An 18,900-nucleotide genomic window follows, 5' to 3' on the forward strand; every position below is an offset into this window, starting at 1 on the left:
GGGAATTCGTCTGACATCACACTTTCAATCGAGAGCAACCTTTAAACTCGCAGCTCGCAGTCATTACGTCATACCAGCAATATCCGATATACTTAATACTACGGAAACCAAAATTCTCCAAGAGTACATCCACGGAAACTCGTTCCCGAGTTTTCTCCGAGAACAAAAGGATGACTGGTCTTTAGAGATAGCTGGACGTGCATTACGCGATATTTCTAGGGATATCGTGACAGTGAAAACCGATGTCTTTCAAAATTCGTTGGAGGCTTACAATCATCCGTTATTAAATTGGAATATAGTCGTTATCGTTACTATAATAGCAGTTATTATAGGTCTCGTGACCATTTGGCGTTGTCGAAATCGCATACGCCGAATAAAGAGACGGAAAGAGAGAAAAGCGACCTCTTTTTTCAGACAGAGAGAACGTCAAGAAGCAACGCCAACTGAGTTGGTATAATTGACTTTGATTCCGAGCAGAACCGATCAATTACAGGTAAACAACACATCAGTGGAAAAGACCTTCGTTCCGGCCGTACAAGAGGGAAATATGATACCCCTCCCCGGAATAAAAACTTTGCCGATACAAACGAAACGATTATAATTAAGGAGCTGAGAGATATCTGTGTCTCCCAGCAAAATAAGGGACTTAATCTCCTCAAACTTTACACTATCCAGAATATTATATTAATAACTTATTCCCTTTCTTTTCTGTTTTTTTTTTAGAAAAATAAATAAATAAAAGAATGGAGGGACAGGAATCAACCGAATGTCGGGAAGTGTCTGGGGTCACTCAGGCTATTCCTCCATCTTTGTCAACAGATCCTGCGTTGATGACCCTCTTTCAATGCCCGGTTTGTTATGAATACATTAGACCTCCAGTCTATCAATGCTCCACGGGACACGTTGTATGTGCAGAATGCAGGACACAGGTTCAAAGTTGTCCCACCTGCAGGGGATGGATGAGGGACAACAGGAATTTCCTACTGGATCAGGTGGCGGAGAGATGCTGACGCTCCCTTGTAAATTTAGAGACAATGGTTGTCAAGAGATTTTGGCTCTCAGGGATAGACGAAAACATGAGAGACGGTGCGCTTTTCGAACTTGCGCCTGTCCGTCGCTTAGCTCAGGCTGCCATTGGGAGGGAACCCATCACCAGGTTATCCCTCACGTAGTAGAAAAGCACCCCAGAGTGATCCATTTGAACAATCATACCGTTTACATGGCATTACTCGGTCTGGACTTGCCTCAACGTTTGGCTTGGACTACCAGAATGACCTGCTACCGACATCATTTTATCATCCAAATCATCAAAACCGAAACAGAAGATGATTTTTACCTACTTCATCTCCTTGTCCGATTGGTAGGACATCGGGATGAAGCAACTCATTTCAAGGGACTAATAGAGGTGAATGGAAGGGGAAAGACATCGATTTGAAAGTCTATTCTCAGAGGAGTCGCAGGAGACATTGACCAAATCACAAAAAACAGGGATTGTATGACTATCCGCGCACCCACAGTTAAACAGCTTTTAGTGAATCGCATCTTGTCAATGGCAGTATTTATATGCCCAACACAGACGGAAAGAAACAGTTTGACTGTGAATCAGGAGGAAGAAGATATTTAATGATACAGATCGGTCCACTATAAAACAAAAACAAAAGGGAGGAAAAAGGTTTCCTATGAGAAAATGATTATGGTCATAGTCCTTGAAATGTATAGGTATATATCGGTAATCATGATTCCCTCAAGGTTATTTTGACTGTCTCTTTCTGTATTTTACCCAGACCGAATGGTGACGGGACCAATCCAGATCCACAGTTCAATCGGAGAAGGAGACGGCCCCGATAATTGGGATTATGAGTGGGAGCCGTTTGTTCCTACTTCGTCATCCCATGAATCGGTGAAAAGAGAAGTAGATACAGAAACGGTCCGATATGCGATCGAAAGAACCCGCAAAAAATTGAACTCTGAGAGCTGAAATTCTCGTCCTACCAGAGGGAGTCGTGTTAACTGAGGAACTTCAAAGGGAATTGGATATGGTAAACTCACTCGTCCAGGTTAAAGCGGACGAGAGGGGCGCTACGATACAAAAAAAAGAGCATAAAAGAAAGAAACACTTCGACGGATCTAACTGAAGAAATTACACAGAAATCTCCATTATCCGAATCCCAAGGTCAAGGTCAGAGAGTGGCATTTTACCTGGCTTGCCTGGAGCGAGCGAGTGCGATAGGATCTACTGATGTAAAAGGAAGAGGAAAAACACTAGAGCGATGTAATTCCAACATCACCAATCCACAACGTCACCTTTCCTCTTCCTTTAGAGGAAGAGGAAGAGGACGAAGAGCTTCCGCTTTAAATACCACTAACATTGGAGGAAGAGGAAGAGGGCATGGACAACCGATCTTAGACTCCCAGTAGAAAGAAAAGAAAAACAAAAGAAAAAAAATAGGGGAAAAAAACCCTCCTATTGTATACACTGTTACTATAGAAAAAAAAACATTTAAGATAATCCAATAAATAAATATATACTACGTATATGTATATACAATATATGCTTTGTTTTAAAAAAATATATTCCTAAGATATCATTATTATTACTATTGAAAAATTTAATAAAGCCAAATACAGTAAGATGCTATTTTGTCACCTATTTTAGAAAAATCATTTGTCAAAAACAGAATTTATGTTGTTGACATTTTATTTCGATAAACGCGATTGTTAAGACATAAATACGACGTTACTCTGTCATATTAATTATTGTACCTACCCCGTTTTTGTTATCCGTGTCATTATACTTTGAAAAACTATTAAATATCATAAACTTTATGTGGATCCCAAGCACTGAAGAACGTTATTCTGGGTGCGACCGGAAACACCTGATATTCATGATTGTAACGCGAAACCAATCTCACGGGCGCGCAAAGTAAACTTCGTCTCCTTGTTGCGTATCGCAAGGTGTGTAATAATTGATTTAAAGAAAAATGTTTTTCTGCGCGGTCGTACCTATGGAAAAATGTTGCATTCCATTTTGTAGCAACATTTTCAAAAACGCCAAAGCCCTGTGAAGCCCGAGCAATGCTCGAGCTCATGTGTTAAAAATATATCATAAGAATGTCAAATCAAGGGATCAAGCTTTGATTCTGACGCTAGTAGAAATTGGAAGAAAACGTTAAATCGGGAAATATTAAAAATTATTAATCGAGAGAAAAATGTCTTTTTTCTCTCGCGATGTAGCGCTGATATTATGTATCAGATTTATAAGAATTCGAGAGAATTGAATACAAGCAGGGGTTTCGAGTTCTGATAAAATTCCCTTGATCAGAATAAAACACAGTGTCGAATTTAAACCTTTAATAGCTCAAAACGGTCGGTCGTCTGCCTAGAGACAGGAAACCGACCAATCAGGAGCTGGAGATCCAAGGGAGAAAGATCTTATAAAAACCTGGATCTCAAGGGCAAAGCAAACTTGTCTCTGCCTCCCCTTGTGAAGACTTCTCCCAGACTTCTTGACTTCTTCCAGCCTCGAACCGAAGATTAATATCTGGACTCTCCCCTACGTTTACCAACCTGTTCCGAACATCGGGCTACTTTCGTTTTTCGTCCAGGGACTTCTGACCATCCTAAAAATTCCAACCGACTGCCCCGGGGCCAATGCTTCACCGTCCAGCAGTGCCATCGGAACAAGACACACTAGACTGTAAGATATAGTGTAAATAAACGGGTTTGTTTCTCACTGCAGCTATCTGCCTCACTTTCCTTCACCCCACATACGATAAGTCCTGACATTTGGAAATCACGAATTCGCAACCTCACATGTAGGTCTGGATTGAACACAATTTGTGCGCCAAAAGTCGCCGTGTGGAGACTTCCATATCAGTCGTGCGAATATGCGTTATTCATGGCAGATGAACCAGTAGTAAAGAAACTCTGTAAAAGACGAGTATCTGTATATTCGAAACCAATGTTCCGTCGTATCGACGAAGAAGGGACTTGGATATACTCTACCCCATCACCTCTAAATTTGGTTATTGAGTGCAGTTTGGAGAGATCAGCAACGCTCACCAGTCAAGATGATTAAACTGAACAACACAGGAATATTTAGACTGCCGATGACTTGCACCGGCCATATGCCCAGCGTGCAACTCACGGCACACTTCCAATCGAGAACCTCTTTTAGAATTGTGCTTCGAAATCAATACGTGATACCCGCAATATCGGATGTTCTAAATCATACTGAGATAAGAATTTTGCAGGGATACATCCAAGCAAACATCACCCCGGGTGTGCTCCAACCCCGAGGTCAGGAGTGGTCCCTGGAATTATCAAAACGAAGACTATAAAAAATAGATCAAGAGATCAAATCAGTAAAGACAGATATCCCTTCGTCGACACCAGGTGTGTCAGAACAACCATTCTCAATGTGGAATCTAAGTCTTGTGGTCCCTGCTGTTATTATATCGATCGTTCTGATGGTTTGAAAATGCCACAAGCGACCACACTGCTTGGGAAGACAAAAATCAACGAGTCCTTATCCATTTTTCCAAAGGGAAGAACGAATAGAACCCATCACATCAGAGATGACAGAACAGTTACCGAAGACCACGAAAGCGAAGCCACTTCCCAACATTCCTGAGGAAAGAGAGGACGAGCGAGAGAAATTAACCGAACCGAAACAGAAAGAAGCCATAACACTTCCTGTCGGCTTTGAAACGATTCTGACACAGATGAGACGGTTATATAAAAAAAAATTTTTTACCTCGTGTCGCAGTAGAATTTTATATTAATCCGTTAGTTAAAAAACCAAGACTCAGCCAATTTTTCTTTTCCTTTTGTATAGAAACGAGAAAAATGGAGAAAGACCTAGCAGTGGCTATCCCGGAACAGGCATCACCTGGAGACTCCCTTCTGGTTTTTGCCCAGGTGGCCTTGTTCGAGTGTCCGGTCTGCTATGAACACATGGCACTCCCTACCTTCCAATGTCTGTCGGGCAATACAGTCTGTGCCCGATGCAAAACACAAGTCCGACAATGCCCCTGTCTGCCACGGATAATTGAGAAATATTAGAAATCTGACCCTAGAAAAGCTGGGCAAAATCGTAGCTCTGCCGTGTGCCTATAAAGACAATGGATGTCCGGAGAGAAGACCTCTCAAGGACAGAAGAGTTCATGAACAATACTGCCCCTTCCTGACGTGTTCTTGCCCCTCCTTGGATGATGCTTGAACCTGGGAAGGAATATATCAACAAGTAATACCGCACCTAACCGAGCACCACTCTTACATACATCATCTAAACCATAACTCAGTACGGATGTCCATTGTAGGATTAGATGCATCCATACCACTCACGTGGATATCCTGTCTCCATTGTCACCAAAAGGATTTCATTATCCAAATCATTAAGACAGAAACAATCGACGAGATCTCCCCCTTTATACCATAGATCAAAATGTAGGAAGCCGCAAAGAATCGGGGCGCTTCCGAGTAAGAATTAAAGTTCGTGGAAGAGGCAAGACATTGCAATGGGAATCTATTCCCAGGAGCGTGACCGAAGACTTAAAGTTCATCATACAAATGAGAGATTGCATGACCTTAAGCATAAAAATGTTAGAGCGGATGCTCGAGAGTCACGTCCTAAATGTGCTGGTGACTATCTTCCCCGTAAGAAATCGAGGGACTGTCGAGAAACCTGAACCGGATAGCGAGGACTGAAAGGGCCCCTGTTCGGCGTCAGATGAGGTTCCCCCACCTCGGCTCATAACGATACATATATGCATACATATTCGGGAGAGATCGCGTACGAAAACCGCTCTTCCGTGGAAAAAAAGGGGACCAGCCGGCATATTAAAGCTAAGCACGCTTTCATCATTTAACCATTTTTTTCCTTTTATATTTAACAGAAAAGACAATCATGACGAATACAGCCTGAAATACGGACGAAGGCAGTGCCGAGGGAGCAACAGGCCACTCGGTATGGCCAGAGGACGAATTTATACTGAACCCCGACACCGTAAGAGGCGCCCTTCGGCAGGCGACTCAAAACCCTCGACCGGGAAATCCCGAAATCATTCTCTTGCCGCAACGGGCCGAGATAGATCCCGACCTACAGAGAAAAGTCGAAAAGGCGGTGTCTGCTGCCATAAGCAAGGCAAATTGAATCCCAAAGAGACACGAATCCCCGCAGGCAAAAGGAGCCCGATTGCCACAGACGAGAATCCACGACACCTTCCCCCTCGGCCCCGACAGGGGATGGGAAGAAGCCAAGTGATCTTGGAGCAAATGAGAAAAATCATCCAGCGGCAAGATCGGGAAAGACAGGCCTTACGAGAAGAAGAAGAAATGTTCCTGGCGGCGGGGAGAGCCAGAAGTTGGCGTCCCCAACGATAAAAACAAAAATAAATCGTAAAAGGGAACAAAGGGTAGAGGAAAAATACGAAAACCCCATCGCAATGACAGACGCACCCTGTTCAAGGCTTTGTATCTTTATAATACTTGTTTTACTCCTTTCGCATTATAATTATCAATATTAACCAAATGTAGTAAATGTAGTAATATGAATTTTTCTTATGTATAATCCATAATAAACTTTTTATATTAATTAGTTTGTTTGACAGTCAATGCAATAGCCGATCAGTCGCGAACCAAAGCAGAAACCCAGCGCGGTTCAGCCGGGGAGACAGAAAACGAGATGGCCGATTTTGCAAGCGCAGAGATCGGACTGGCAACCCGAGTCGCCAGGTAAAATGTCGCTAACCTCGGAGCGACAGTTTTAAATGGCGGGAAGCCGTGTAGGGATCGTAAAAACGCGTAAAAATGGTGAATAATTATAAAGTTCTGAAGTCGGAAAGTTTCGAGAGTCGAATCGTGTCAGGAACATGTGTCGGTGATGTAAACCACACACGAAAGAAACTCTCTCAAAACTTATCCTAAAACAAACGCGACACGATAATGAACGACCAAGGGGATGTCAACCGAGAGAGAGGGAGCTTTGTCCAGGTGCTCGTGTACGAGCGTCAGAAACGAGAAACAGAGGGAGGTAAATGGCCACCAAAGCATCTGGCGGACCGCGTGAGGTCAAAAACGTCAAAGAGAGGGCCATAACGGCGGAATATACGAGCACGAACTTCAAAGACTCCGTCAACACCTCTCGGAACTCTCCTGACCCAGATTGGTCTCCGATTTCGCATAGAAACAAAACAAATGACCAATCGAGGTAAGGGAGAGGAGAAATAGAACCAATCAAAAGGGTGAGATTCAAGAGGGAAAATCTTATAAAAACTCCCGTCGCGAAGACAGGGGCTGCCCTCCAGACAGAAAAGGTTGATTCTCCTGCGGTCCTTCGAACAAGACGTGCGACAGTTCTCCTGCGGACGAGTTCATCTCCAGTCGAGTCCACCCAGGCCAAGACAATCCGGAGTTCACGGGAAAAGAGACAAGATTCCCTCTCATCAGCAACAGGACCATACCTCATCGTCCGTCAGCGCCCAGAGACTGTCTCTCCAGAATTAACCGAGAAAGCCCCGGAACGTTCCCAACGTCACAACAACAACGCTAACAATCTAGATCGTATTGTACTGCAATTATATGTAAGTTAACTTAGTAGTTAGAATAAACGGTTTTGTGTAAGACACTTGTCATTTTTGTCTCCTACCGCCACCACCCACATACGATTTTGACCCTAGGTTTTCCTGACGCGTGATTAACTGTTTTCCGCTGGAAGTCGGCGGCCTTACAACACATTGCATTTACGTTTAAAAAAAAATAAATTATCATCAGAAATCATGAAAAGTATAATGAAAATATGTAATGAACTAAATAAATTTGTAATATCACAAAAATTAACGAAAAAATTAAAGAAATAGACAGAAAAAGGGACATTTACCTGTACACTAACGTGACCTTGACATGAACAAAGCAGAATGTTTACTTAAAAAAATCGAAAATGACGAATTTATTTAAAAATAAAATCCGAAAAATATACTACAATGTAGATTAAAAACAGAAGAAAACGATGGCGTTTTCTGCTTATGTCTAAAATGTATAGTTCTCAGGAAAAATGAAATTAAAAACGCCGGCATATTCTCATGCTGGTGCGATCTAGAAACAGGTTTTTCACCAGCATAAGATTACGTAAAAAACTAAAAATTGTCCATGTTTTGGATCTTTTTCTAATATACCAAAGTGTTCAAGTACTGTACCTCCACAGGTAAAAATCAAGAACCTTAACCTTGATTTTTACCTGTAGAGGTACTTGAACACTTTGGTATACTATAAAACAACGACCAATTCATGAATCTGAATACAAATAATGCAATTTTCCTAAGTATCGCGACATTGGAAACACTGTCTAAAGTTAACCATACTCATTATTCAATAGAGAATTCAAGCATATTATCTTTATTTAATATTATTATATAATTTTTATTTTCTTAACAGGTATGTTTCATAAAAAAGAAAATATTACATTTAATAATCAATCAATATGGGAATTGACTACAAAACTTAACGTGAAGCTTCTATTTTTTAACTACAGTAGAGAGTCGAAAATCGGAATCAATTGAAGACTGGGGTTGTTCCGATTACCCATTATGCACGAATAAATATATTAACCTGTCCGATGTTCAAATTTTTTTCCGTTGCGTGTCGCTTCGTGTTGAATTTTCGTCGATTTTAAGCCTAACGAAAATTTTTATAATAATAATCGAGGCTATCGTATCGTTAAAAATTATTTCTTCATTTTGTACAAAAATAAATATATTGAAGAATATAAAAACATGAAAATTATACTTTAGAAGTAAATTTAGTATCAAAAACGTTCGATTCAGCACGACACAGTCCGACTGAAAATCTTTTGGATAACCGGCGATTCGGATTACCGAAGTTCCGATTAACGACTCTCGACTGTATCAAATTTCGGGTAAAACACTTAAAAACAGGAAAATATTATCATCCGATATATCAATAAATTATGAAAAAAAGGTTGATAGGTAATTTACCTTAAAAATTTGCCATCTATTTCAAAATCTAAGCACTAAATATTCTACCAAAACTATAACCACAGTCGAAATCCATTCTACTGAAAATCCAAAATACGATATTCATTTGGACTACGATTTTCAATATAAACCGAAAGAACATCTAGAAAACGAGTTAAACATTAACACCATTTTAAACCATCTGTAATTATTCTGGGTATCCTGGGTTTAAACCATCTGTAATTATTAACTAATCGTAATCGATAAAATAATTGTCGAAGCAAACAGCGGAAATCGTTCTTTTAAACACGCGACAGGGGTAAATTTCCAGTAATTTTTTTTCTTTCTTCATTGTTATATTACTATTAGTATTATTAAAACACTCCTTATTTAAAATATTAATAACATTTCAAGAAATGTGGCAGAGCTGCTTCCTATTTTAGGATTAGGCTAAAGGCCGACGCATTCCAGTCTTTACAACTGTATTCATCGTACTAAAAGCAAAACGGGATATGTTTTATATTATAAATAATAAACTAAAGCGAGTTTGTTTTCATTCCCAGTAACGAGATTTATTATTGGAAAGAAAAAACTGTACCCGAATCAAGCTTCAGTCTCTGCTTAAAACACGCGGCACGAAATAATTTCTACTGTAATTGTAATAATAATTATAAGAATCAATCGTAAAGATAATATGAAGAATATTAAAATTATTCCTATTTTTTCTTGAATTATTTTGTATGTTATATGTTCTAACACCTCAATTATTTTAATAAATTTCGGATCATTTATCTGGATTCACAAAAGAATTTCGAAATTAAAATTTCCGTATGGATAAATATATATTAAATAAAATAAGCAAAACCACATAAAGTTTAAAATATTTCCAGGAAATAAAAGCTCCTGTGTTTGTAATGACAATACGTAAATTTTTTACTCCGACGTCAGCCTTATTTGTATTTTCGGTTCATCCCATTAACACCTCTATTGGCAAGCGCCAAATCCGACAGACGGCGCTCAAAATGGTTGCCGAATGCGTCTTACAAACGGAAAGAACGCACCCCTGTGGTGGGTGAAGCCCCCCCATGTAATTATGTATATTTTTATCATCATCATTATTATTATTTTTATTATTGTCATAATTTTAGAATTAATGTTAAGTCTACTAACCCTAAATGTCTAATTCTTTCAACCGAAAAACACTGACTTGATGGCGTGTTTTGGGCGAGTATGGGGTTACCTACCCAGGTGAAGGGGTCAACTTTCGTCATTCTGAGTCACGACGGCAAAGAAGGAAGCACGTGGAAGTGGGTAAGAAGAGGCGCGAGAAAGGTGCTACGGAGTGCAGACGTTGGAGGATATTGTCGTCTTTGGTGATTATGAGAAGCAGAGGGAAAGCTACGAATTAGGATCGCACTTATCTCTCTACAAAGAACCTTTCTATCGGTGAGGTGAATATTTTCCTACTCTACGGACTGACCCCCCTCCCCTTGTGTCGCTACCACAAGATACGAGAACAAAGGATCCTGAACTAACAAACGACGAGAGAAGTAAAAGGGGAGCACTTTTATAATATTAATTAATTTTCTTGATACCACCACCGTTATTGGCCAAATTTCGGCCGGTTTTTGGTATTACTATTAGGTCATCGGATTCAATCTTTGGGTATTTTACGAACTATCTCGATCTACGCTCAACTGCTGAATTTTGTTATATTCCGTAGAATATTTTACGAGATATCACGGTTTTATTTTCTCCGAGAACAAAGGTCATTGTTTTTGCCACGTGGTCCAACGGTCATCCTATCTGACCTCTTTTCGCTCGCTCGTTTTCTCGTTACTCGCGCAGTTATCGCACGCCCCAGAAAGTGTGGTACTTCGCTTGTTTCGTTATTTTTGCCATACTCTACCGTATTTGGCTTTTATCAATGGAAACTACCAATTCCTCTTTGGCGGCCATTTCGGACCCCGGGGAGGAAATTATACTCTCCAACCGGGCCGTTCACGGTGATTCGCTGAAGCAATCCATATTCAAAGAAGCTGGTTCACACCTTCATAGAATCCTGAATTTCATCCCAGAATCTTGCAGCTCTAATGTCAAAAGCGTAAAAAGAGAGGAAGTCAGGGAACGGACCTTGCAGCTGCATTCCTGTGTGAGTCAGCTATTAGGGATCCTTCGCGAATTGCGCGCGCACCAGAAAGCGGATTCTAGACCTGACGATGGTGGTAACGCACCACTCTCTTATTCCCACGTGGCAAGTAAAAATATAAACATACGGCCCAGTAACATAACCGGAGTCATTAACCAGACTCTGGACAAAAAACTGTATAGAGAACGAACGAGCGGCAGCCAGGCTGTCCTCTTCTATCCTAAAGTGAATGAGGAGGGAGAAAAAACTAATATGGAGGAAGTTACTAAAGAAATTCGTGAAAACATCCAACCACAACAACTGCACATAGCAGTTAAAGCGGTCAGGAAGGTGAAAGCAGAGGGCTCTGCATCAGAGTGGGAGACAAGACAGATGGAAAAAGATTAAAAGAGGCCATTGAGGCACTGCCAGGAATGAGTGAAAAATAATTTGTAAAATGTCAGAGGGTAGGAGACCCCGCGTCATCTTACTTGATGTCCCTAACGCTGTATCTGACAATGACATCATCCGTGTGATGACTGAACGAAATAAAATATGGAACAATGCCGAAATAGAAGTCCAGAATACCAGCAGGGTTAGTACTACATTAAAAAAAGGAAATAACAGGGAAAACTGTAGACGTGGTGCTCTCTGTGTCCCCAAAAACCCAGAACACCCTCATCTTGATACGACATATCTCCATCGCATGGAATAATATATATGTGATCGATTTTATACCTGATACCAGATGCTTTAAATGCACTGGCTTCGGGCACCTGGCGCGTGACTGCTCAGATGAGCAGAGATGCAGTCATTGCGCTAGACAACATCGCTATAAAGACTGAGTTCAGACACAAAACTCCTGTATGCATAAACTAAAAACTTTAATCACGAGTAGCATGAACATAAAAAAAGGCATATACATCACAACGCATTAAGCAGCACATGTCCGTCATTACTAAAACTAAAGGAACAATCGATAAACACCACCGATTATGGACATTGACCTATACAACTTGCTAACCTCAAGCACACCCAAAAGTCAAGCCACTAATCCTACACCTGTCCACACAGAGGCTCTGCTAAACATTCTACAGATCAATACCCAACACAGCAAGGCAGCCAGCTCTCTTCTTATTAAAACCGCGAACGACAAGAAGATTGATATAATTCTCATTCAAGAGCTGTACGTTATTAACAACACTATCGTATGTTTCGGAAACTATAACATTCTCACGGGCAGCAAAGATACCGAGCCGAAAAGCGGCATTGTTGTCTGCAACCCAAATTTAAACATTGCAATGATCCCTCAACTTAGCTCGAGCAGGATTACTACCGCTATACTGCACCAAGCTAATCCTATATTTATCAGTGCATACTTTTCCCCAGAAGCCAACGATGACGAATGCATTATGGAACTAACGGAGGTAATTAGAAAAATAGCAAACAGGAGGCTAGTCATCGCGGGTGATTTAAATGGGAAATCAGCAATCTGGTTCCATGAAAAAGAGGACAGGAGGGGACGGTTGATCGCCAACACCATGGGCGAATTTAACCTTATATCTACCAACATGACAACCCATACCACTTTCTTCACTCCATATGCCAGAGGCTGGACTGATGTCTGCCTGGTCTCCGAAAGGGAGAAGTGGGTCGCGACTTGGTATATGTGCTGGAATATGTGCTCCTTCTTTGGATTACGATAACTTCGGAAATATTGAGTGCCGCGTAATAAGTTATACATCGTTGGATAGAGCGTAAAGAGAGGATTCCGTATGGGTCATACTTATTTTTTTCCGCTAAGTAATTTTTTAGCTACGAGCGTTTAAACTTTTCGTTTTTCTGCGGGCTCCATCGGGCTCCGCGGGCCCCATCGGAAAATTTCTCCGACGGTTTTCGTCAGCGAAATAGACTCTCTACAAATTAATAAATTTCATCTCGCTACGTTTATTAATTATTATGTTACGATCGATCAAAAATTGGACATAGAACAAAGAACTGTTCCGCGCCACGTGGTGAATAGCCGATCGGCGGGGCGTAGCTCTTTGGCGGGATTGTAGCCGAACGGCGTACTTCAAGTTTTTTTGGTTCTTCGGCGTTTTTTAAGGAGACATTCTGTTTAGACGTGCACATCGACGAGCTATCTTCACCTTTGGACATCGCCAAGTGTGACAATTCGCTACTACTGCAATTAAATATTATCAACACGTTTTACTGGACTTTTTACAGTGCCTTGTATAGTTTTAAATAATAATTTAAGTTTAATTTAATTAGTTTTAAGCTATCTTTTCACTCTGAGCGATTGTGCTTTTGCTTGGTTGTCCAGAGTTGTTGGAACCGAGTTCTCCTTTTCATTCTGCCCCTTCAGCAGTGGGCTGGGTTAGGCAGTAACAACTTAAAAATTGGGAACTTATTTTGTTTACTGGTTTACTTCTTAATTAAACATGGACACAACAAGTCTTGAACCTCGGGTCAACTTGACCCATTTAGAAGATGAGACAGAGGAACCAAGCCAATCTCCAAATCCAGCTATTGACTGTAATAATACAAAGGAAACAGGACAAGCTTTAAATCAGACTGTCGATAGTAATGACAAAAAGGAAAGAGAACATACCCTAATAACAGAGGCAAATAGCATGTTGGGTTCTATAATGGAAATGTGTCCAGAACACACCAGCACAAATGTCAAACAGAAGGAAAGGAAAAAAATCAGGGAATATGCAGCGAAAATGTATGGCTACCTCCATGAGCTGTATGCCATTATAAAAGAAACAAGGAAGCAAATGGAGAATACAAATAATATCAGATTTCAACAAGGAACAGAACAACCCTATCGACAGATCACATACAGCGAAATTTTAAAAAGAAATATTAAACCAAGCACAACAACTAAGAACATACAAAAATCTTTGGATCAGAAATTAAATCAGGAGGGAACAGGGGGTTTTCATGCGGTGTTGATATACCCAAAGGAACCAGGTGAAGGAGAAGAGCAAACAAACATGGTAAAGGTGACAGAAGTACTAAAGAAAAAAATTGAACCGCATAGGCTAAGGGTTAAGATCAAAACAGTTAAAGAAGTGAAAAACAATGGAATTTGTATCAGAGTAGGAGATAGGGAGCAGGGTATAACCCTTGAAAATGCTATTAAAGAACTCCCAGAATTAGAAAATAAAATTACATGTAAACGATCTGAGGGCAAAAGACCCAGGATAATACTGCTGAATGTGCCTCAATCTATCCAAGAGGAAGATATAACAACATATATTTATAGACAAAACGACATATGGGGAGAATTAAAGGAAGAATCATTTAAAAATGAGTGTAAGATCAGCACGGTTCTGAGTAGGGGGAAGCATACAGAAAACTGTAGGCACGTTGTCCTATCTGTGTCACCTCACATACGTAACACCTTTATTAAAGAGAAACATATCCCGATCAATTGGGCCACAATCAAAGTTGATGACTATATTCCAATACTAAGGTGTTACCGCTGTTGTGGAATTGGACATATGGCCAAAAGCTGCGAAAAAGAACAATACTGCTCCCACTGTGGAAAAAACCATAAATATGTAGACTGTGACAGACTTAATGAGCCGCCTTGCTGTGTTAATTGTCACAGAAACAACAAAGATCTTCCTAACAGTAAAAAACAGCCAACAAACCATGGGGCATTACACCCTAATTGCCCAATCACAAAAAAACTAAAAAAAGCCGCAATCAAGAGAACCGATTATGGATTGTAACAGCACAATGACAAATACTCGACCATCAAACTCAACACAGCAATCTCAAATGATTAACCATACTTTAAAGATACTACAGATCAACACTCAGAGGAGCAATGCGGCATGCTCCCAACTGATACAAACTGCCAACGAGAAAAATATTGACCTAATCACTATTCAGGAACCTTACCAGATTAATAATAACATCGTGAGATTTGGAAGGTGGAAGGTGATCTCAGGTAATAACAACTCAAGACCCAAAAGCGGCATAATCTGCTGCAATCCCCATCTTGACATTGCCAAAATTACCCAATTATGCACAGATAGGCTAACAACCATGATTCTCCAACTTGCCGAACCTCTCATAATTATTAGTGCATACTTTTCACCGGACGACGACGACGACGAAAACTGTGTTAGAGAACTGTCCAATGTACTAAGGAAAATCAGAAATAAAAAAATAATGATTTTGGGAGATCTAAATGGGAAATCTCCAGTTTGGTACCACGAGAAAGAAGACAAAAGAGGCAAAATGATCACTGACATGATGGATGAATTTAGTTTAATTTCTACCAACATGACGACACATCCGACGTTCCACACCCCTTTTGCAAGGGGATGGACAGACGTCTGCCTGGTTACCGACAATTTTCCCACGAAATAGACAACTGCGAGACCCTCCTCATACCATCAGCAAGCGACCATCGTTATATTTTAACTCAACTAAAGCTCAACAACCCCACAAATAATAGTATGAAGTGCTCTTTTCAAATTAAACAGACAAACTGGACTCTTTTCAGACTAGAATTCGCAAAAAATTGGCAAAAATACGACTTTCCACCCATAAACAATCATGAAGAAATAGACAAGTATGCAAAGTTTTTTACAGACGCCTTGATAACAGCAGGAGAGAGGACCCTTCGTTACAAACAAGTACCACCGAGGAAAACTCAATGGTGGGATGATTCCCTGAACAATAAAAGAAGAGAGGTGAACAAGTTAAGAAAGAAGCACGCGAGGGCAAAAAATACCAATGAGGAAAATATACATAAAACCAACTATAAAAATAGTCTAAAACAATATAAAAAACTCATCAACAGGACACGTACGGAATCCTGGAAAAAGTTCTGTACAGATTCCAACAGGAACGGGCCATGGGACATACCTTATAACTTGGTAATTAAGAAACAGAAAAAACCTTTCATTCCGGACGTTTCAAACCCAGATCAGAGTTCAGAAGTAAACATCGACATCGAAAACAGCATTAATCAAATTTTAAAATACCTCTTTCCCGAGGACAGTCAAGACTTTGATACTATAAAACAAAAGAGCATCAGGGAAAACCTCCAAAAATCATATAATAACAAAAACGACAAAATTTTCACTTTCCGGGAAGTAGAAAGAGCGATTAAATCAATGGCGAATAAGAAGACACCAGGGATAGACAGGATAACGGCAGAAATGCTCAAGGAAGCATTTAAGGAGATACCCATTGCCTTTGTTCATATCCTAAATAAATGTCTGACTACTGGATACTTTCCAAATGACTGGAAAGTCGCTGATATAAAATTAATACCTAAAATTGACAACCCGGTAAGACCGGAACACTACAGACCTATTAGCTTACTGCCGACAATGGGTAAACTACTTGACGGTCTTATGATGGATCGGATTAATTGGCACCTCCATAATACTAATCAATTAAACAACAACCAGTTCGGTTTCAGACCTGGTAAATCGACAATTGAGGCAGCATTAAGAGCAAAAAATGTTATTCATAAGGGCTGGAAGGATAATAAGCATATTTTATTAGTAAAAATTGATTTCCATAAAGCGTTCGACCACATATGGTGGCTGAGCATTCTAAATAGACTACGTGAGACCAACTGCCCAGCAAATATTTTTCATTTGGTAAGAGACTACCTGGACAACAGATTTATTAAGTATAAAACAAACAACTTTACCATCACCAGACACACTAATAGGGGCTGTCCCCAGGGTTCGCGAAGCGGCCCTGGGCTCTGGAATCTGGTATGTGACGAACTATTAAACTTCATGGAAAATAACCAAGATACTATCACACAAGCTTTTGCAGACGATCTTTTGTTGATGGTGACACATCAAAACGTCGATAAATTAGAAGCAATCGCTAATAATCAACTAGAAAAAATTTCCCAATGGAGTCATGAAAATAAACTTCCAATTAATCATGAGAAAACAATCGGGATGGTGTGTACCCGAAAAAACAAACGTACCAGGCTAAAACGACCACCGAGAATTTTTATTAACAAAAATAAGATAAAGATGGAGCAGGATGTTAATTACTTGGGTATAGTTTTTGACGACAAACTAAATTGGCATACTCATATCCGTAATTTATGCAGGCATATGGAACAAAAAGCAAATGCGTTCAATTGGATTACGGCAAAGACTTGGGGCCTTAATTATGCCAATGCTAAATTTATTTACGAAGCAGCTGTAGAACCTGCAATGCTTTATGCAGTACAGGTATGGAAGGAAGCACTTGATAACGTGCACATGAAAAGGAAATTAACATCTATCCAGAGAAAGTTTACAATAAAAATATGTAAAGCATACAACACCGCCCCCACCAACGCTCTATTAATCATGGCAGACCTTTTACCGATTCATCTCAAAGCAAAATATTTAATGTGGAGCTGGCACCTAACAACAGCAGGAGATCAAATTGGTCATAACATCCCAGAAGAAGACGAAATCTATACGGAAATAAGTAAGAATAGCACCATAATAAATGTAAACGAAGAAAATTACGGTATTGATAGAAAACTAAAGAAAAACGAATACCTCAAACACCCAGCAGAAGAACTAAACTATAACATCCACTGGGAAGAGAAAAATGGCATGGAAATTAAAGCAGCATGGAAGTTATATACAGACGGATCAAAAAACGAACAAGGAACTGGAGCAGGTTTTACTGTAATAAACTCAAAAAACAGAACAACCTACCAGCACTACTACAGGCTAGCATCACACTGTAACAACTTTCAAGCAGAGTTATTTGCTATATTAAAAGCTATACAGCACATCAACAATAACATCGACAGATTTAAAGGAAGTATATGCATATTAACCGACAGTAAAACATCGCTTCATAGTTTAAACAACAGGTGCCGTCCAACCACCTTATCAAAAAAAACTTCTGGCAGCTGCTAAGGAACTGGGCTCTAAAAGAAAAATCACATTTGCTTATATACGAGGCCATACTGGAAATGTTGGTAATGAAACGGCCGATAAATTGGCTAAGTTAGGAACCAACGCTAACATTAAGCCCTCCTTCACTGACATACCTCAGGCTACACTCAATAAACACCTGCTTCGAATTATTAATAATATTTGGCAGAGGGAATGGGAGACAGCTGAAACAGGAAGAAACTGCTTTCAATTTATTCCCTCCGTCACCATTAGAAAACAAGCCAAGCATTATAGGCCAAATAAACTAACCACCCAGGTAATTTTAGGCCATGGGAACTTCCCGGCCTATCTACATAGATTTAAAATAAAGGAGGATAACAGGTGCGACTGTAATAACAGCGACATTGGAGATGCAAAGCACTTCGCCTTTATTTGTTCTAAGTACGACAATGAACGCTCAGAGTTACTGCATAAATATCTTTTAAAAAACCCAAGCTGGCCACCGATACCAAGTAACATTTTTATTAATAAAGAACTATGGAATATTTTTGAAAATTTTATTAGCAAGACTAACGCCCTTAAAGAGAACTTTAATAACAAAGAAGATGAACAAAACTCAGAAGAAGAAAGCAACACAGAAGAATGTTCATCGGAAGATGAGTCTTTCTGAAAAGGGACTACCATGTAACCCCTTTTTTTTCTTTTTTCATTGCCCCACTATTTTTTGGAGGAAACACTTTTATGCTTTTTTATTTTATGAGGGGCAGCATACTTATGTATCTTCTGTCTTGTTAAAGCGGCCAGATGTCTGCAATGTATATATTGTATATAGTTTTTTATGATTTTTTATAATTTTTGTAATTTCTGTAGTTATTATAATTTTGTAATTTTTAATAAT

At 39.8% G+C, this 18,900-nt stretch overlaps 1 protein-coding gene across 1 annotated transcript; it reads left to right on the forward strand.

Annotated features, from left to right (window-relative positions):
* The first annotated feature begins 955 nt into the window (after positions 1-955).
* LOC136972586 (E3 ubiquitin-protein ligase Siah1-like) lies at positions 956-1,435 on the forward strand. The gene has a single exon (XM_067267159.1). It carries the CDS (start codon positions 956-958, stop codon positions 1,433-1,435), a length of 480 nt encoding a protein of 159 aa, XP_067123260.1.
* The last annotated feature ends 17,465 nt before the right edge of the window (positions 1,436-18,900 follow it).

This window comes from Centruroides vittatus, unplaced genomic scaffold (assembly GCF_030686945.1).
Source record: "Centruroides vittatus isolate TY-2023 unplaced genomic scaffold, ASM3068694v2 contig_298, whole genome shotgun sequence".
NCBI lineage: Eukaryota > Metazoa > Arthropoda > Arachnida > Scorpiones > Buthidae > Centruroides > Centruroides vittatus.